General features: G+C 39.6%; 1 protein-coding gene across 1 annotated transcript in view; it reads left to right on the forward strand.

Moving 5' to 3' along the window:
• Positions 1-236: 236 nt before the first annotated feature.
• Positions 237-21,539, forward strand: part of LOC149168198 (proteasome subunit beta type-5-like) — a 158,060-nt gene continuing 136,757 nt past the window's right edge. The window contains exons 1-2 of the mRNA XM_089428163.1: positions 237-355; positions 810-939. Coding sequence (XP_089284289.1) covers positions 242-355; positions 810-939 — 244 coding nt within the window. The 5' untranslated portion in view covers positions 237-241. The remainder of the gene's footprint in view (positions 356-809; positions 940-21,539) is intronic.

A 21,539-nucleotide genomic window follows, 5' to 3' on the forward strand; every position in this document is an offset into this window, starting at 1 on the left:
AGATACAATAGTGCACAACTCAATTTATGGAAAGACAGAGATGCTTGTCTGAAATAATGATATATGTTGTAGAGAGGAAAATTAGAAATACTTACATCATTATGATATTGTGGAAAACAGGAAGCTTGACATGCGGAAGGTACTTAAAAGTCCATTAACATAGTTTTGATACGCTCTTCATCCCTTTTTCTTGGTCTAATTCTTGGTTGCTTGTATTTTTCTCTGCTTTGCAGGTTGCAAGATGAAGCTTGACTTGAGTGGCCTTGAGCCTGCAACCCTCCATCAACAGTCAGATGATAACCTTTATGATGTCTTATCTCCAAGTCCATCATTCAAGATTCCTAATGATACAGATGTATGTTATTTTCCCTTGTAAATGAGATCAGGTATCTCAGTTCAATGAAATTTGAAGATGTTCAGTCAGATTGAATCATTGAAAGCATATTACTAACTGCTAAAAAGTATTGGCAGAGGATTATTTATTTCCTTGTTGGTTTTAGTCTCAAAATACCTTGGTGATGATTAGGATTCTAAGTTCTTGTTTCCAAAAATTGCCGAATCAATATTTTGCTCTTATTGTCATGAACTGCTTTTGATATTGAAGGGCCCATTAGATAAATACCATAGGAATGGATTCTAAACTGGAACTATTGCTTATATAATTTCAACGCATATTCTTATAAGTTAAAAGTTACAAAATGCTTTTCTTGTTAGGTTGCCTATCAGAGTTATCTGAAAAGAGAGGAACCTTGTCATACTCACCTATATCAGATTAGTTAGTTGCAGACTGAAATTTCCTGTGTTTGCAGTTTGATGGCTTCCAAAAGGCAGCATTGCAAATGGTGAAACCAGCAAAGGGAACAACAACTCTGGCATTTATATTCAAGGAGGGAATTATGGTTGCTGCCGATTCTCGTGCCAGCATGGGAGGATACATTTGTAGGAACTCTACCTGATCTTTTGATTTCTTATATTTTTAAGTAGATTGCTTTGTATATTCCAAATGATTGTATGGTTAAAAGGTATAATATAGTAGGATTTGTCTAAGTTTGTTTAGTATCAATTCTGTGTTCGTTGGACTGGTATGAAGGTTTAAGTTGATAGTAATTGACAAGCTTCAGTAAATTATGAAGTATGGTATTAGAGTTAATCTGGTATTTAGAATGATATCATCTGAGAAACCAAGTTTAGTGCATACAGACAACTTTCTAGTAAGAGTAGGAGATAGAAGCAAGATGCCATACTGGTAACATGCTAGAGTCAATCTTGGGGAGAATTCTGAGTTATCTTCAATAGATTAATAAAATTCGACCTATGCCACTGCTATGCATATAATTGTTCTATTCTGTATTGGTAAGCCCCATTGTTAGGTATATGGAAGGTTGTTAAAGAATACTATACCATGACAGATCCAGTGCTGGTAATAATGGAATGTTGTCATAGAATGGCTGACGAATTGGCGACTTGTTAGAGTAACCATATAGCAGATGCTTGCAACTTTTGTGCATTGCACCATGAATTTACCTCAAGTCTGTTGGATCTCTGTTGTGACACCTATCACAAAAAGCCTCAATTGTGCCATACACACCTTGCCCATGTGAAAGTGGGGCAGATTGAATTAACATGAGGGATGCTTCCTTAAAATTTAAACACAAATCTTCTTTATTGTTGTCATGAATCCCTTTCTTCCTCTCTATCTTTGGAAGGAGGTCTCTTGTTTATTTGTTCAATATCATACCAGCTTGGATTCAAGGTGTAAGATGCCATAAGGAGAGGCCTGCTCACTTTGTTCCATTGCCCATGTCTAGATTGTTCTATTTGTGGATGTAGGTTGCTATCTGTTACACCTCATGTTGTATGAGGTTCCACATTGTGATTTTCATGAAGTTGATGGAGATTTGCAATGGGTACCTTGGAGCATTGGGTGAACTTGGGGGGAATACATATTCATGAGGAGCTTTCTTTTCATGGCATTAGATTATTTGATGAAGGGCTTTGGTTGGGGGCTTCTCACTTCTCCTTGGTTGTATGATTATGCTTGCTGTTTGGTAGTCTTCTCACATGTGCTTGCCTTGTTCATCACCCTTGGTTGCACATTTGATGGTTGTTAATTTTAGGTATGTTCTATGCTTAGAGCAATTTATTTCAATTTTCACAGTTAGCTCAAAATCTTTTCCAGATTAGCAATCACATCAGCATTAAAGTAAACTGCAGATAGAACATAAACATAAATTGCAGAAGAGAAGCCAAGACAAGAGGACACAAGATGTGGTGCTAGTCAAGGACAAACCCCAATGTGGGGAAACCCTTATTCTTCTTATATGTTCTTCAATAGTTCCGCAGAGAGAGAGAGAGAGAGTATATTTACAACAGAAGTCAACACTTTGACTCATCCAAATAAGAGCATAGATCATCTCTAAAAAGATGACACATGAGATCAGTTGAAGACATGTTGCTTCAACTGATTCTCCAAGGTGACTCCTTCACCTATCATTGTGCTGCATCTCGTCATCATGCTGCACCTCACCGTGCTTCACCATGCTGCACCCATCATCATAATGTTGGACCTCATGACCATGCTGTACACATCTGCTGTGCCATGCTTGCCTTGCTGTCCATGCTTGCTGCTGTCCCATGCTTCTTTGCAGCACTATGTAGCCTTGCTGTCCCATGCATCTTAGCTGCACTAGTCACCTTGCTGTCCCATGCATTTTAGCTGCACTAGTCACCTTGCTGTCCCATACATTTTAGCAGCGCTATGTAGCTTGCTGTCCCATTTACTTTGCTGCACTAGTTAGCAGCACCATGTAGCCCAGCTGTCCTATTTACTTTGCTGCTGTCCACAACACTGCTGTTCCAATGCTGCCTTTATTGCTGCTTATATGGTGACTGGTTAGGGCATCTGGCAGCCCTTACACACCCAGCTATCCGTCCACAAACAGTAGCATATTGCTTCTATTCTCCTCGGCCTGGTTGCTTGCCTATTGTGCTCTTAACCGTCCTGTCCCCATGCTGTCCCTACAGCCCTTTCATGCTGTCTAGGGCAGCCTCCACGCTGTCCCTTTGATCCTTCATGTTGCGGCTAAGGCTCCGCTGTCCACACAGCCCTTCACGCTGTCTAGGGCAGCCTCCACACTGTCCCTTTGACCCTTCACATCAGCGTCCTCCTTCTTCTTGAGCTGCCTTAGGATAGCTTCGTTAGGGCTGCCTTTAGGTCTTAGTGAGGGTTGCCTTTAGGTCTGCGTTAGGGCAGCCTTTAGGTCTGTGTTTTAGTAGGGACCAACGTATAGGTTTAGGGCTCCTTCTTGATAGCGTTAGGGCTTTTCTTCATGACTGCATCCTCTAGATTAGGGCAATGTATTTCTTCTTGACTGCGGCTAGGGCAGCCTCTTATCCTCCAACGTCTAGGGCTTCCACTCCTAGATTTCTCTTCCACTAAAACCCAAGACAAGTGGAGAGAAATCAAGATAGAAGTGTGTGTGAGAAATGACTCTCAAGTCATCTCCTTTTATACTAAAACGTTGAGCACATGTGGGGTTTATTTGGTTGCTGGCCGACCTTGACGAATTGTCTTATAACACAAATAAATTCATAACTCCATGAATACTTATCGAAATCGAATGATCTTTAGATCAATCCTATTCCTCTTGATGACAGGGATCCAAGAAAAATATCAGCTGCCATAAATAAGATGACCCACATGGACTTTGGCCCTAGTTGCTAATTTTAACAGATGGTTATGGAGCATGCTATCTTATCATGGTGTGGTTTTGATATATATGTTTATCTTGGATGTGCTACATCTTGTTCATGGATGATAGTTCTTTGAGGGGTTAGATGATGGTGTTAGGAGGTAGATGTTTTATGATGTTCTTGGAGTTTCCTAGAGGCTATATGTGATGATTTTGTATTATTTGCGTCACTAGGAGGGGCGTTCTACGTGGTCCTCATGTGTTGAATGTGTGGTGGGGACATACTTGATTGGATGGATTGGCATTTTCTATTATCCCCTTCTTTTATGATGTTGATGTGGTTGGATTTTGCATGTTGTGGTGATGGGATTTCCCTAGGTGACTTAACATTATAACATTCCCTAGTAGCCCTGTCAGTGTGGTTGGATGTTGCATGTTGTGGTGAAGGGATTTCCCTAGGTGACTTAACATTATAACATTCCCTAGTAGCCCCGTTGATGTAATATTTCCTATGTTGGAGTTACATGGGAAGGGGGCAGAGGGGGTGCTACATACATTTTTGGTGATCAAGCCTAGTTTGAGCTTTTATTTTAATCAGTTGGTGACTGTTGGGAGGTTGAAGTATCGTTTTATTAGAGTATTACCTTTGTGCACACATGTTGAGGTTGATTTAACCGTTCAATGGTTAATTTGATCTGTTTTATCTAGATTAAGGTTAATTGCCAGAGTGCCCTACTTCACTTGGCAGTTGTTTACACTTTGAGGGGTTTATTTGGAGGAGACTTAGTGATTTTTATGGAGCACCCCTCTTGGGCATAGTTTTTAAGGCATAATGGTTATTTCATTATCATTTAAGAAGTTGGTGCACTTCTTTGAGGTGCACTTTCTTTACTTGGTTGAACATATTTATGACAAGACATATGGAGGAGTATTTTGGTATTTTATTGATGAGGAGTGTAACTACTTTGGCACACTTCTCTAGGTTTCCTTCCTCTTGTGCACATGGTTTGGCGAAATTGCTTGATGGAATTGGAAAACAGCAAATGGTTTCGGCACATGTTTTGGTGGAGGCTAACCACATTGGCACTTATTCCTAGGGCGCACTTTGCATGTAGGTTATTCAATATTTGGTTTGTCAGACATGCATGGAATGTGAACATAATCTGAATGATAAACATGAGTGTTCCTCTATTATTGACAATGATATACATTTATAGTACATTCATAGGACCCTTGGTTTCATATTCCAAGGTCTCTTGTACTTCCTTAGACTATTCAGCTTCCACACAAACCCTTAGAGGATTAGGTGTCCAACATTCCCCCCCCTTAATCCGAAGGGGTATGTATGAGTCTAAGAAGTGAGTTGTAATACAAAATGTGCAAAAATGCATGGCAGCACTAGGCTGAATGTGCTCTCTGAAATGTTGGTATAAGGGAGGTGGTTTAAGGATGACCACCAACACTAATGCTTAGTGTAGTTTCCGGAACTCTTCCAAATTTGGCATGAAGCTGAGGTCTTCTGCTAGATGAAGTGCTCTTGATGTTTTGAAGAGGGAAACCTTCAACCTTGAAAGGGTGGTCTCACCCCGCATAAAAGGAAGAACCTCAACTTGAAAAGGGAGGTCCAACCTGTGATGGTTTAAGGATTACCACCAACTCTGGAATGCTTAATGAAATTCCTGGAACTCTTCCAAATCTGGCATGAAGCTGAAGTCTTCTGCTAGAGGAAGTGTCCCCAATTCTTTGAAGAGGTATCACTGACTGAAGACATGCTTAGGGGCATCTTTGTCTCTAGCTACAACTTTGAATCTGGTATGGCAGGTTGTGGCTCAGGCTTGCTTGATGTGGCTTTGAAGCTTGTAAATGACCATCATTTTCCCCCCTGTCAAATACAAGGTGAGAAGATGAAGAGATCTCAATTGCAAGACTTTTCAATATTCGAGAACAAATCCTGTTGTATGAGCGAAATATCTTCTTGGTTGTTGAAGCCCATTGCCAAGAAGCGATCCATCTAAGATGAATCTTTGTTCTTGCAGGATGTTTGTTTCTGAAGCATCTGTTTGAAGAATGACTGGTTTTATGACAGTGCTTACATGGATGAAGATCAAAACAATGATCTTTCATGTGGCCAACTTGGTCACAGTGTTGGCATTTCACAATCTGTTGCTGTTGCTGTGGAAGAGGGGCAGAATCTGGAACAGCTAAAGGTGAACTGTCATGAAGGAATCCAACACTCTGAAACTGGATGGGCTTTGAGTAATTTGGAATATGAAAGGACACGTCCTTGTCATATCCAAGACCAGTTCTGTGCTTGTTGTGGACAAGCTCTTCCCAAGGTCTGATGACCGACTTGGGAAGTGCAAACTGAACTTCTGCTTCGACATGTACAAATGCTGCTTCATTGGGTACTAAATCTGAACGAACTTCAACAATATGGGAGTTTATCTCAATGTTCTGAATAGAATGATGCTTACCATGTTGTAGCTCTTCTTGTTGTAGCTTTGTCTCAAGCTGCAAAAACTCAATATTCTCCTATGCATTTTGGAGACAAATTTTAATATTGGAAAGAGAGGTTTTGTTGATCTTAACCATCTCATCAACAGTGGAATGTATTAAATTATTCAGTAGTTTCAATACATCATCCATTTGATCCATTTCAAACCAATATAATCAGAGAAGTGATGTTATCTTCAGCTACAAATTGACCTATAAAATGATAAATAGCTGCAACTATTAGATGAGTAGCAGGATACCAATATCACCAAGTCACTGTAGCAGATAGCCCAGTACCAATTTCAACATAGCAAATGACTCGCTGCTTCAATGCACGCACTTCTCAAACTACTCACACTATGCAAAAGAAGAGCCAATCTTCTACTTTCTTTGCAAATGAAATTTGCTAGTTCTAGAGCATACTTGCAAAACATCTTTTCATTCCAGATTCATAAATGCAATCATCTTCTAGATTCTTGACATACAAATTGGTGAATTTTTGATCGGCAGAAGGTCCAATCCTATCATTCCTTTTAATGAACTTTCCCACATATACTTGCTTGCCCTCTAACATCATCCCATTAACATTCTCAATGGCTATGTTTGCAGCTTCCTCCGTTTCAAAGTGAACAAACCCATATCATAAACCGGATGTTTCAGACAAGAGGCAAGTGAGCAAAGAATTCAAACTTTCTTAGCAACTACGGAAGATGTTAACATCAACAAGTATGTACTTGACGTTATGACAAACAAACTGCAGAAACGAAGATATATTTCTAGCCAGTTTCTATATGATATATGATTATTCTCAATAACAAATGAACTTTCCTGTATCATATAAAAACTGACAAACTATATTGCCAAATACATATAGCATAATGCATGTAAATCTAAGATCTTTACAATAGACCTCCGAGAAGGAATAGTACCTTCAATCATTTCTTTCAGACTAGTAATGCACACAACGATATCCCTAATGAAACAACGCATGGGAAATAACACTTGAACTTCTGTTCAAGCAGGTGGAGATTCGATTCGATTAATAGTTTATAAGAACTTGTTTGATCTCTATCATTTTATTCTCCTTCAATGGCCTCCGCTCAGAGTTGCCCTCTGAATTCTTCTTAGTTTTGTTTTGCCGACACCGTTCTTGTTACAGTAGACACTCCATCCACAAACTTTGTCTGGAATATTGCATTGGCATTGTTAAACATGCCTTCCTTTATCGAAACAACAATAAACTGTGAATGTGGGAAATGAGCTTTTATCATCCTTCCAATATTTTGTGTATGACTGAGGTCAAGAGCAACATCAACCCTTGAAACCTAAACGGTAAGACCAACATTCAAAGGTTGCTCAGTGTTTTTCTTCCAGCAATCTCCGGCTACAATGCAGCTAATGGACAACGTTAATATGAACCGAGCATATTATGGAGACAACATTAACTCTGTGGTAATGAACCGGGAGAGGCACAACGTTCAACGTTGCAGAGGGGAGTCGATGCGTTTGCAGTAGGGTATGTGGACTGTGGACCTCTTCAAAGTGGTATGGAGCCAATAGTGGACTGTGGACCTCTTCAAAGTGGTATGGAGCCAATAGTGGACTGTGGACCACACAACACACAATCCTTTTCCAACAGACTGTGTGCTCCCTCCTGCGTGTGAGTGGTAGAATTTCTCCTTTAGGCCTCACCCTCGACACTTGCCACCAATCGAAAACGCATTCAAATGTATCCAAATGTATATAGTCACAGAGAGTAATAAAATGTATATAGTCACAGAGAGTAATAAAACTGAATGGAGAGGTAAAGTTATTTACTGTGGGACACTAATGTGATAACAATAAATCACTCTCAACTGCATAGGGCGTCGACTGGGCTACGCAGGTGTGAGGAAAGCCCAAAGATGGAAGGGTCGTGATCATGGCGCTGGTAGCTACATTCATTACTAAATGATATTGTGTCTAGATACAAGGAGAAGAAGCCAGCGGAATCGAATACGAAGCCTATTGATCCACGCAAAATCCCGAAGGTGACTCCCAAATATCTCTGTATAATAAGGCAGAGAATACGAGGCAAGTGGGTAGGCAAGAGGCAGGTAGTCAGTCTCACTCCCCGACCCATTTCTTCTCAACTACCAGGTTAAACAACTGCTATTGCATCGGATTCAAACACCAGGCAGCCTGTCTATTGGCCAAGCAATTAATCAAAATAAAATAACAACTAAGCCTGCATTGTCAGAATGCACAACACTGTTAGGACCAACCTATTTCATGATGAGGGAGTGTTAGTGTAGCAGAGTCTTAGAACAATAGTAGAGGGCATTAAATGTGCAGAGAATAAAGTGATAGAGAATTACGATCATAATGGCAAGACTGAAATTCAGAACATGCATACCTAGAACATGTCAGACATGCATACTTAGGTGGAGGCCACAAAACTAGTGGCTCAAATTGGAGCAGGGTCAGAATTCGCCTGCTATGATACCATGTCAGACATGCATGGAATGTGAACAAAATCTGAATGATAAACATGAGTGTTCCTCTATTATTGACAATGATATACATTTATCGTACATTCATATGACCCTTGGTTTCGTATTCCAAGGTCTCTTGGACTTCCTTAGACTATTCAACTTCCACACCAACCCTTAAAGGATTAGGTGTCCAACATGGTTGGTGGTTGAAGTAGTTACATGGCATGATTTTCTATGTCACACCTCTTCTAGGCACTCTGTCATCTTTATTGCATGGATATTTCAGCTACACTTGGCATCTTTTGACGTCTATTGAAGTGTGCACTCACCTCTTTGACTTGTCACATGTACTATTTTATTTGGAGGTCGTCTATGGATAATTTTTATTGAGGAGAATGTGGCATATTAGACAAGTGTTCCCTTGCATGCATGATGCACTTAGAGCTTGATAAGTGCCAAACTTGGCACATTGCATGCAATTACTTGGTTTTCTCTTTATTTTTGGAGCATTGCCTTGAAGGGTGCACATGTTGAGATATTCCATGTAATGCAACATATTATCAAAATAATAAATAAATAAAAAAATAATAAAAGTGAGAATAATAATTAATAAATAAATAAAATAATAAATAATAAAGTGAAGTTCAAAATAATTAAATAAAGGAAACTATTTTATAAAAATGTGAAAGAGTAAAAATAGTAAGAATACATTTATGGAAAAAGGTTAAATTAAAAAAAAGTAAAATTAATAAAAACAAGTAAGAGTAAATTATGGAAAAATCTAAGCTAAGAAAAACTTAAGACAAAAGATAGAAATTGCATGATGACACATGGATTATGTGCATGCAAATATTCCTTCCATTATTAAAACAAATTGTTCTATTTAATGGATGAGGAGGATGTGAGGCATTCTTTTCCTATGATAATTCTAGGAGAGGAGGGATTCATTGGCAGGGGTAGTTGATTAAGGGCTCGAGAGTGGGCAGATATAGAAAGCCATAGTGCAACTGAACCTATGGTTGGGTGGAGAGTCGTCCCCAACACATTGGTTGTTGTCAGCTGGACTAGAGTAGCAGAATGATTCTAAAATCACAAGTAAACTAATGCTTCATTCTACAGGTAAGTTTCTCACCTCTCATCACTCCGGGGAATTAATTGAAATTTTCTTTATATTTGATGATTAATGGCCTTGAATTTTTGTAAGTAATTTCATTTTTAATTATTTTTTAAGTTTAGGCCTCTACATTCCACTTCCTATTTTGGGAGTTGACCACTTCTTTTCTTATAGAGTGCTCCAACTAGTTGGCACGTTGCACATTCATCCATGGAGTTGGTTGCCTTGGGATTCGTGCATGTGGATTGGTGGCATGCATCTTGTGGACCACTTGCTATTTGTTATGGTCGTTATTGAGCATTCACCTAGGAGGATTATTATATTGTTTTGTCACTCATGCATCTTGGAGGGCTCACTTAGCGAACTATTCTAGGTGGACCTTGGAGCACATCTTCTTATGGTGAAAGTATTTTTCGTATGTCCATCTTCGATGAATATATTTATGCTGGTACAACCTCTCTTGGAGACATGTAATGTACTCTTAGTCCTATTTTTGGACAAGGGTGAGCTCTCTTAGAGGCTAGTGTCAACATACCTTGACTTTGTCAACCTAGTGTTCCCAAAACTGGCCTGGTTGCACATTTTCCCATGTTGAAAATATTTTAAATTAATTTTTATAAATGCATCTTAGAGGACACTAAGTTGGTATATCCTAACATACTCTTACTCCTATTTTTGGATGAGGGTGAGCTCTCTTAGAGAGGCTAATGTCCAGATATCTTGATATGGTCAATCCATCTTTTCAATTGGGCTGGTCTTGATTGGAACCAGTCAAATTGGTTGGTTGGGTAAGGCACGTTACTAAATTAGGCTATAACTTAGATCAAAATGTTTTTTTAGTACCAAACTGGTACAAAGTGTCCCAAATTAGTCGGTCCTAATTTGAACCGATTGAATTGATCAAGGGTGCACACCCCACACGTGGACCTCAAAAGCTTTTATAGGTTGTTTTAATTAAAAAAGGAAAATTCCCCTCCTTAAACCCTCATAATTTGCTATAAAGAGAACCTCCCTCTCCTATTTACCTCACACCTCTCTTTGTGAGCATTTACGAGCTTGCTAAGTTTTGCAATAACAATGAGTTTTTCAGCAGTAGTCTAGTAGCAGCAAGGTTGGAGTTGGTTTGGCATCTTGAAGATATTTTGGTGCTTGTTTGGAGCTGTCCAACAGAGTTGGCATCTTTGGGAGGCGTCTACAACCCATCTTTTCATTCTCAAGTATGCTTTCCCCTATCTGAAATTGCAACCCATCTTTTCATTCTCAAGTATGCTTTCCCTTGTCTGAAATTGCAAATCTAAATGTTGTCCATATTTTTTTATTTTTATCTCTTTTATGTTAAAATATGCCTCTTTTTGTTCTTAAATTTAAGATAGGGTTTGCATTGTAATAGAGTGCATGATTTTTTCCTTAGTGTAGATATCTTTCCATTTAAATTCCATCATCCAAGGCCCCAAGAGCTAAAGACATTGCATGGACCCTTTGTGATGTTGTTGAGTAGCGGTATTTATAGGTTGAAACAACACTTGGTTGGTGTGTAGTGTTCCACAGAGATGCATCCCTTAGGGTGGGGGGCATGCCCCCATGTTTCCTACACTTTCAGGATGGGGGATGGTTGGGGTAATGTTTCGCCACATCCCCCTTTTGGGGAAACTTGGAGAAAAATTTTCCTAGTATGAGGGAATCAGGATGTGTTTCCCCAAAAGGGGGACTTCTGGGCATCCTCCCCAAATGTGGGGAAATGTTTTCCCAATGTGGGGGACATGTTCCCCCAAAAGGGGGACTTCTGGGCATCCTCCCCAAAACGGGGTGCTTCTAGTTGTCACCCCAGGAAAGGGGTGCTTTTGGGTGCCCCCTTGGGAAGGGGATGCTTAAATGTGGGGGACATGTTCCCCCGAAAGGGGGACTTTTGGGCATCCTCCCCAAAACGGGGTGCTTCTAGTTGTCACCCCAGGAAAGGGGTGCTTTTTGGTGTCCCCTTGGGAAGGGGGTGCTTATGGGTGCCCCCCTTAGAAAAGGGGTGCTTTTGGGCATCCCTCCCAAATTTTTGCAGATAAGTAAAAAAAAAATATTTACCCTATCTCGCTTTCATTATTATTTACCTTTAATTCATTTTCACTCCTTGATGCTCATTTTATTTTCAATGTTTATTATCCATTGATAATTTTCATTTTTAAATTTTGAGTCTTGACTCTAGATGTTGACGAGCTTATACAGAGTCTGTGTGTTAAATTTCTAATACCAGCTAGATTTATTTTTTATGACAATTTAATTTATCCCTAATTTATTATTTATTTACCTATTTTTTTTTTCCCGAGGAAAATCTGAGCAGATCCACCCAAAGGGATCACATCCCGCTATCGAAACTAATTGACCCTGTGACCTCCCAATGGCGAGGTGCTTTAAGTTTTAACAATGAGACCTTGACCAATTGAGCTAACCCTTGGGGCTTATTTATTTACCCAATTAATAACCGAATCACTGGTATCTCTAACTTTTAGAATTAAAAGTATGCAGTGAAAATAAACCAAAGAGATCAATCACACATTGCAAAAATTAATTAACCCACAAACTATTCTTTGTCATTTCATTATCTAGAAAATCTGGGTTTTTTGACCCACAAAGATACAAGGAAAAATAGAATCTGGAACCTGCAAATCGGCTCCCTCAGAATGAATTTCGCCAAGGTAAATCAACCTCAACGAAATCTGCCTCTGAATGAAATTGCTCTGAACTTTGGAGAAATCGGCCTCCAACAATTAGATCTGCGTCCTCCGGCAATTGGATCTGCGCCCTTCTACTAATGCGCATTGGAAAAACCTCAACACTCCAGCAACTTGGCCTCCTCCAAACAAACTTGATCTCCTTTAGACAACAAGACCCTGCAATCTCCTCCAACTTGGCTCTCATGGATTCTCTCAAATCCACTCACACTTCTCCTCCTGCTCACTGAGCCCCTCGCACTACAAAGAAAATCACTCTCTCTCATGATGACTCTCTCACACTTGTGCTCTTTGTTGTGTCTTCATCTCAATCACTAGCCTCCATTTATAATTTTCATTGAGTTTAAATCTCTAACCCCAATTTCCTCTCTAGAAACATCTTGAAGATCAATAGTTGAGATTATTCCTAAGTCACTTAAATAATTAAATTATTTATCCTTAGAAAATAACCCAATAGTCCACAATAATTAATTGACTTTAATTATTGTACTTTTCTTAAGTTAAACTTAGGAAAGAAGACATAAATCATGAGCAGAGGCAAATAATGTCTTCCACATGCTAAGACACCAAGCAGATGTAGAAGACCTTTCGATGCTACTCACATCAACACTTCCTCCTAGTAAGGAAGGGATTATCCACCACCCCCATCTTATCCCGGTACTTCACAAACTCTCCTTTCACTAGAGGCTTTGTGAGAACATTTGCCACTTGGTCCTTTCTAGAAATGTACTGATCTCATAGCGCCCCCTTTGACTCTGTATCTGATGAAGTTATATCTGATCTCGTTATGCTTGGACCGATCATGAAAAACAAGATTCTCAGAGACCTGAATGCAACTCTAATTATCACAGTGTATCACCATTGGCCCCATCTGCAGATCAAATAATCCTGCAAGCATATTGCGAAATTACATTGCCTCACAACTCGCCATACTCGCTGCCATGTACTCTGCCTCTGCTGCACTAAGAGCCATAGACTACAACTTCCTGTTGAACCATGAGATCATGGCTGATCCCAAGGTGAAACAACATCTGTGGATTTTCTGTCCACCACACTCCATGCCCAATCAAAATTTGTGTACCCTTGTAGCTCCATTCTAGCTTTGACATACCTCAGCCCAAAGTCTACTGTCCCATGCAGGTATCTCAAGACATGCTTTCGTGCCACCCAATGAACCTGCCTTGGCTCCACCATGAACTGGCTGAGTGTGTTCACAACAAAACATATATTCGACCTAGTGTTGACCAAATACATCAAAGAACCTATCATTTGCTTATACAGTGTGGGATCCACTAATTCACCTTCATAAGCGCTCAACTTCTTTAGGTTAGTGATCATAGGTGTAGACATAGGCCTGCAATCCTCCATCTTGAGTCTCCTCAATGATATCCATTGCATACTTGCCCTGCCTAAGGAAAATCTCTCTTGGTTGTTGCCACATTGCCAATCCCAAAAAGTAGTGCATTAAGTCAATGTCCTTCATGTCGAATTCTAAAGCAAGGTCCTCCTTGCATAACCCTATGAGCTTCTCTAGTCCTGTCAAGAATTGATCATCCGCATACAATACCAAGATGAGCGGTTCACCCTCAACAAGCACAAAGTACAAGTTGGGATCAAACTCACACTTAGTGAAGCTCAAACCAAGAAGATATCCATCGATCCTGGCATACCATGCGCATGGAGCTTGATTCAACCCATAAAGGGCCTTCTTTAACTTGCATACACGGGAATCTCTCCCATATACCTCAAAACCTTGAGGCTGCTCAATATACACCTCCTCCTCAATCACTTCGTTGAGGAAAGCAACCTTCACATCCATATGATGTATCCTCCACCCCATCTCTAAAGTAATGGACATAATTGCTCTAATAGATACATATCTAGTGATAGGTGCAAATGTCTCCTTGTAATCCACTCCCACCTTTTGGGAGAACCATAACACCCCAAACCTCGCTTTATACTTCTTGATATTGCCATCAACTACATGTTTGATCTTGTAGATCCATCGAGAAGTGACCACAGACTTCCCCTTTGGTATCGACACTATATCCCAAACATCATTTCTCATGATGGAGCTATACTCCTCTATCATGGCATCTCTCCAGACCTTGCCTATAGCCTCCTCAAAAGTTGAAGGCTCAGACTCGCAGACGCTGCTCAATAGTGCCAAATAAATCGAATATTTGGCTGGTGGTCTACTCTGCCTGAAAGTGTTGTTAGGAGCCTGCACATGCTCCTTAGCATCCCTCAATGTTTGTTCGGCCCATCTAGGCCTCCTCCTGGTAGAACTTGAAGGAATATCTAGCTCATCCTCCAAATCTGCTAGTTGTGTCCCTGCTGGTGCTACTGGCCCCTGCTCAGCCTTAGGAGCTTCTGGCTCCTCTACCATTGCTGGCTCTCGCTCATGAGATTCCCAGAGGATCTTGTCCTCATCAAATCTGACATCTTGACTCCAAATCACCTTTTTCTGTCCTGGAATGTAGACTCGACAAGCCTTTGAAACCTTACTGTAGACAACAAACACACCCGTCTGAGATAAGGGATCCAACTTAGTCCTCTTATTTGTAGGCACATGGACATAAACTGGACTATCGAACATGCCCATGTGACTCACATCCAGTTTCACTCCTATAAACAACACCTTAGGAGTCACATCCTTCAACACCTTGCGAGGACTCCTATTCTGCATGTATACAACTGTATTGCAGGCCTCCGCCCACAAAAACATAGGCAACTCCTGATCATAGATCATTGCCCTCACTGCCTCCATGATGGTCCTATTTTTCCTCTCGACAACCCCATTTTGCTAAGGATTGTAGGGTACTGTGAGCTGCTTCTTGATTCTTGCCTACTTGCAAAAGTCCAAAAACTCATTGGAGATGTACTTGTCCCCATTATCTGATCTCAACACCTTAATCTTTCTACCTGTCTGGTTCTCCAGAATAGCCTTGAACCATTTTTATTATATATAAAAACTCTAGGTGCAAACCATTTTAAAAGTTTAAAGCCCTTAGACTGCAAAAGTTGAATAATATCCCTGCAAAGTGATATTGAGGCTAGATCTTACCCTCTAGGGCCTAGATCTGACTTCAAACAGGAATTCTACTTCAGATCTGTACCTGTAATGACAAAAACAAAACACTCAGAAATGATATACAATGATGAAACCAAATAACTAGTTAAATTACAATAATTACAAGCTGAAGGCTCTAAGTAGCCAGATATCTATCATTATACTGCACATAAATTAAAAGTTTTTTTAAATTTTAAAGGAGGTGCTAACTCGAAACTGTTATGAAACCAGCTCAAGAAAAGATAGAAAAGAGAGATCAACGCCTTAGAATTCAACCTCTTCGAGGGGGCAACCTCCTTTACATTACATAAATGAACAATTCTTGGATGATTCAAATGACAAAACCTCCTTTCTATATATAGGAGTCTAAGGAGTCACAATATAATCCAGCCGACCTAACAATAATAATATAAAGCCACAAAAATAACAATAGAGGGATTCTATGGGCACAGAAATAACAATATGGGGGCAATAGGGGCACAACAATATAAATAAGGGGTATAACTACAATAGTAATGGGGTAATCACTAGTATTATAGGGACCCAACATGCCCCTCTCCTTCAAAAAAGTGTTGTCCTCAACGCTTGAGTAGTTCTGGATACTTCTGCATAAAATTCTCATCCTCCCATGTGGAATCTTCAGCGGATAAGTTCTTCCACTTGATAAGATACTCTGAAATTGATCGATTTCGTAGCTGTCGAGTTCTTGTTTCTGTGACTGCTTCCGGTTCCAATATAATTTTTCCTTCCTCGTCAAGTTCTGGCAATATTGTTTGAACTGGGAGCTTGTCGCCTATAACCTTCTTTAAACATGAAACATGGAAAACTGGGTGCAATCGAGAAGCTGCAGGAAGCTCCAATTTGTATGCCATAGTACCAATCTTTTGCAACACCTTGTACGGACCATAATACTTTGGTGATAATTTATTATCCTTCTTAGCTTGCTTGAGGGACATTTGCTTATATGGTTGTAGCCGTAGGAATACCCAATCACCTACATCAAAACTTCTTTCACTGCGATGTTGATCTGCCTGTTGTTTCATTCTATTTTGTGCCAACACGAGGTTATCCTTTAAGAGTTGGAGGACTTGTTGTTGATGTTCGATGTGATGTTCCACTGCCTGAACCTTAGAATTTTCTCTTAAATATGATGTGATGGATGGTGGTTGATACCCATAAAGTGCCATAAATGGGGTCATTTTTGTTGCTGTATGGAAGGAAGTGTTATACCACCATTCAGCCAGAGGCAACCATTTGACCCATTGTGTCTGTTTATCAGATACAAAGCAACGAAGATATCCTTCCAAACATTTGTTTACTATCTCAGTTTGCCCATCAGATTGAGGATGATAAGATGAGCTATGAGCTAACTGAGTACCAAGACAAGAAAATAATTCTGTCCAAAAATTTCCAGTGAAAATGGGATCTCTGTCACTTACAATAATCTTTGGGTTTCCATGTAGCTTTTGAATTGTTTCCATAAATGCAGTAGAAACTGTACTGGCTTTAAATGGATGTGATAATGCACAAAAGTGTGCATACTTGGTAAGTCTGTCAACTACCACCATGATGACACTCTTTCCCTCAGACTTGGGTAAACCTGTGATAAAATCCATTGAAACCTCCTCCCAACGTTGGCTTGGAATGGATAAAGGTTGTAATAGACCCGGTGTCTTAATTGTTTCAACTTTATTTTGTTGGCAAACCAAACATTCCGCCACAAACTTTTGAATATCTGATTTAAGGCCATCCCAAAAAAATTCCTTCTTAACCCTGTGGTAAGTTTTTAAAAATCCTGAGTGCCCTCCTAAGGGAGAAGTGTGCAATTCCATAAGAATCTTTTGTTTTAGCTGGGAATTCTTACAGAGGTATAAGCGATCTTTGTACCATAACGAATCATTTTTCCAGCTAAATGTATCAGACGTACTGGAATCTTGTTGTAGCTTTCGAATAAGTGCCCACACTTCTTCGTCATTCTTCCATTCCTCCCTTGCTTCGTTTATCCAATCTGGTTGGATAATAGAAATGGCGCACAACAATGCTTCCACATCCTCATCCTTTCTTGAGAGTGCATCTGCCACCACATTTTGCTTCCCTTTTTTGTAGATGATTTCAAAGTCATAACCCAACATCTTTGTGACCCACTTTTGTTGCTCTTCAGAGGATAATCTTTGTTCTAAAAAGTATTTAAGGCTATCATGATCCGTTTTTACCTTGAAGTGTCTTCCCATTAGGTAGGGTCGCCATTTCTTAAGTGCATGGAGTATTGCCAACATTTCCTTCTCATAAATAGCTTTGCTTAAAAACTTTCCCTTGATTGGACGACTTTCAAAAGCAATGGGTCTTTCATCTTGCATTAGAACAACACCAATTCCATTTCCTGAAGCATCACATTCCACAATAAAGGTTTTTGTGAAGTCCGGTGTAGCTAAGACCGGTGCTTGGCACATTGCCTCTTTAAGATGTTCAAAGGCCTTTGTTGCTTCCGGAGTCCATGAAAATGAATCTTTCTTCAATAATGTTGTTAGAGGTGCTGCTATTCTCCCATAATTCTTAACAAACTTGCGATAATACCCTGTCAACCCAAGAAATCCTCGCAGATGCTTTATGGATGTGGGGATTTTCCATTCCTTAATGGCTTTAATTTTGCTAGGGTCTACCTTAACTCCTTCATGAGATACAATATGACCCAAATATTCCACCTCCTGGACTCCAAAGAAACATTTGGATCTTTTTGCATATAATTGTTTCTCCTCCAATAGTTGTAGCACCCTGTCAACATGTTCAACATGATCCTTCCAAGACTTGCTGTAGATTAGTATATCATCAAAAAATACTAACACAAATTTTCTAAGGAATGGTTTGAAAATTGAATTCATCAAACCTTGAAATGTTGAAGGTGCATTGGTAAGGCCAAAAGGCATGACCAAAAATTCATAATGACCCTCATGAGTTCTAAATGCCGTTTTCGGAATGTCTTCAATCTTCATTCTGATTTGATGATATCCTGAACGAAGATCCAACTTGGTGAAGTAAATTGATCCATGCAATTCATCCAGTAATTCATCAATGACAGGAATGGGGAACTTATCTTTAATAGTGAGCTTGTTGAGCTCCCTATAATCTGGACACATGCGCCATGATCCATCCTTCTTGTGCACCAATACTACTGGAGCAGAGAAAGAACTTTGACTCGGTTGAATTATACCAGCCTCTAGCATTTCTGCAACCATACGTTCAATTTCACTTTTTTGGACATAGGGATATCTGTACGGCCTGATGTTTGGAGGAACACTTCCTGGAATCAGATGAATAGCATGATCATGATCACGCATAGGTGGGAGACCTTTGGGAGTCTCAAATACCTTGGAATGATTGTCCAGGACTTTTTGGAGATCTGGAGAAATAGATGATTCCAATGTGGAAACATCTAGCGAACATAATTGTGCAATTACACCTCTTTGCTCCTTTTTTAGAAGCTTTGTCATGCCATTAGAGCTGATTATCTTTCCTGGTTTCCCTGCAATACCCCTTAATTCAACTTCCTTTCCTTCCACAGAAAATTTCATGAAAAGTTCTTGAAAATTAAAAGCTATTGTACCCAAGGATTGTAGCCATTGGACTCCTAGTACAACATCAGCACCTCCCATTGGAATGGAAAGCATTGGGCTAGTCAATACATATTCTCCCATGGATAGCTTGATATTATGGCACTTTCCAGAGCAATTTATTGTTCCTCCATTTGCAATCATCACTTGACACTCTGGTGCTGGATATAGGAAGCAATTCAATTCTTTTGCTACCCTACAATGAATAAAATTGTGGGTGCTTCCTGAATCAATCAACACTATTACCTTTTTCTTCTTGATTTGTCCTTCTATCTTGATGGTTTGAGGAGTGGTAATTCCCGCCAATGCATTACAAGATATGGTCGGATTTATTTGTTCTTCATCTAGGCTTTGTTCCTGGAATATATCCTCTTCTTTTGACCTTTCTTGCTCCTTTTCTTCTTCCTCTTCACAATCTATGTAGAATAATTTCTTCTCAGCACACTTATGACCTTTTGTGTATTTGCTATCACAATTGTAACAAAGCCCTTTTGCTCTTTTTTCTTCCAATTGTTGTGGTGTCAACCTTGTAGGTTGTGGAAGACTATGGGCAACAACACTTCCGTCTTTATAGTTGTGAGTGGTATGCTTCCTAGTTGCCATAATTTTGCTTTCCATTTTTCTTGCTAACCTGAATGCCTTCTCTAATGAATCAGGTTCCCAAAGGCGAACATCATGTTGGATATTATCCTTTAAAGACCCTATGAACACATCAATCCTATGCTCCTCTGGAATATCTTTTACCCTTATGTTCAATTTTTGGAACTCCTCAATGTGCTCCATTATTGAACCCTTTTGTTTGAGACTTATCAATTGGCTAAAAAAAGTGTTGCTTTTTGTATCCTCATAATGTGCTATCAATTCTTCCGTAAAAATTGCCCAAGTGATAAATTGTTTACGAGAACAAAGCCATTGATACCATACAAACTGATTTGGTTCCAAATATAAAGTTGCCATACGTACCTTTTGTGTGTTTTGCACATTATTGAGATCGAAGAATTGCTCCATCTGTAATATCCATGTGGCGGGATCCTTGCCATCAAACTTCCTCATATCGATTTTTGGAATATGGTGAGTCTTCGATCCAACATTAGAGTCTATGGAATCATGATTAACATTTCTTTTGTTCTCATCATGAGTTTCCTTTACTACTCTTTCACCATTAGTGACCATTTCTTGTAGCAACTTATTCATATTTATCTTCAATTCTTCCATCTTATCATCCATGCCATCAATTTTACCGTCCATGTCATTCATCTTAGCTTCCATGCCATCCATCTTAGCTTCCATGCCCTTTATCTTAGATTCCACGCCATTTATCTTAGCATCTGTTAGCTTTTGTGAGCGTGACATTTGTTGCACTTGTTCTTGTAATTTTGATATATCATGTAGCATTTCTTCCTCTTCTTCATGAGTCATGCTAGAGCTTTCAGGTTCCTTACTAGGTGTTTGCATTTTCTTTCCTCGGGGCATCAGTTACCGATAATAATGCTTTACTATGCCCTTTGAATTCCTTCAAACCAAGCTTATGCAAAAATTTAAAAAAAAACTACACACCTTTTTTTCTTTGTAGAAGCCTGATATTGAATCTGATGTATCTCTGTAATTTCGAATCATCCAGTTCTGAAATTTTGACCTGTAGTAGCCTTCTATGTCCTCTTTCCAATGCCACTAGTCTGATCCAAATTGGATTCTCCAAGAAAGAGTTATGCACAATCTCCCACAGTGACTTGATTATAGACTAGTTCAGTAGAGCGAACTTGTACGACGTGCCACGAGTCACTGTTTCAACCTTTGACTCTGAAAAATATATAAAGGAAAACTACAGTCCGTCCTCTTTCTGTACCTTCTTACGAAATTTCAATCCGATCCTCAGAGAGAAAGTTATGACGATTTTCCCCAGGTCACCTGTTTTGAATGTAATTCAGGAGTCTGCAAAAAGACCAACTTCCTCAGATCATATCTCCGAAAATATCGCGCGAAAAGCTCTGAAATTCGGACCCAAGGTTCAGCGCGATTTCTTCTCAAATGGGTTTTTTTTGCGACTTCTGAAACGTCACAGAAAAAAAGTTATAGCGAAAATGCCACGATGACCTGTTTGGAGCAGCGAAACCCTAGAATCCAAAGCTCTGATACCAAATGTTATGAAACCAGCTCAAGAAAAGATAGAAAAGAGAGATCAACGCCTTAGAATTCAGCCTCTTCGAGGGGGCAACCTCCTTTACATTACATAAATGAACAATTCTTGGATGATTCAAATGACAAAACCTCCTTTCTATATATAGGAGTCTAAGGAGTCACAATATAATCCAGCCGACCTAACAATAATAATATAAAGCCACAAAAATAACAATAGAGGGATTCT

Source organism: Pinus tabuliformis, chromosome 4_2 (assembly GCF_031772625.1).
Source record: "Pinus tabuliformis cultivar Carrire ecotype Pingquan chromosome 4_2, CPIR1, whole genome shotgun sequence".
NCBI lineage: Eukaryota > Viridiplantae > Streptophyta > Pinopsida > Pinales > Pinaceae > Pinus > Pinus tabuliformis.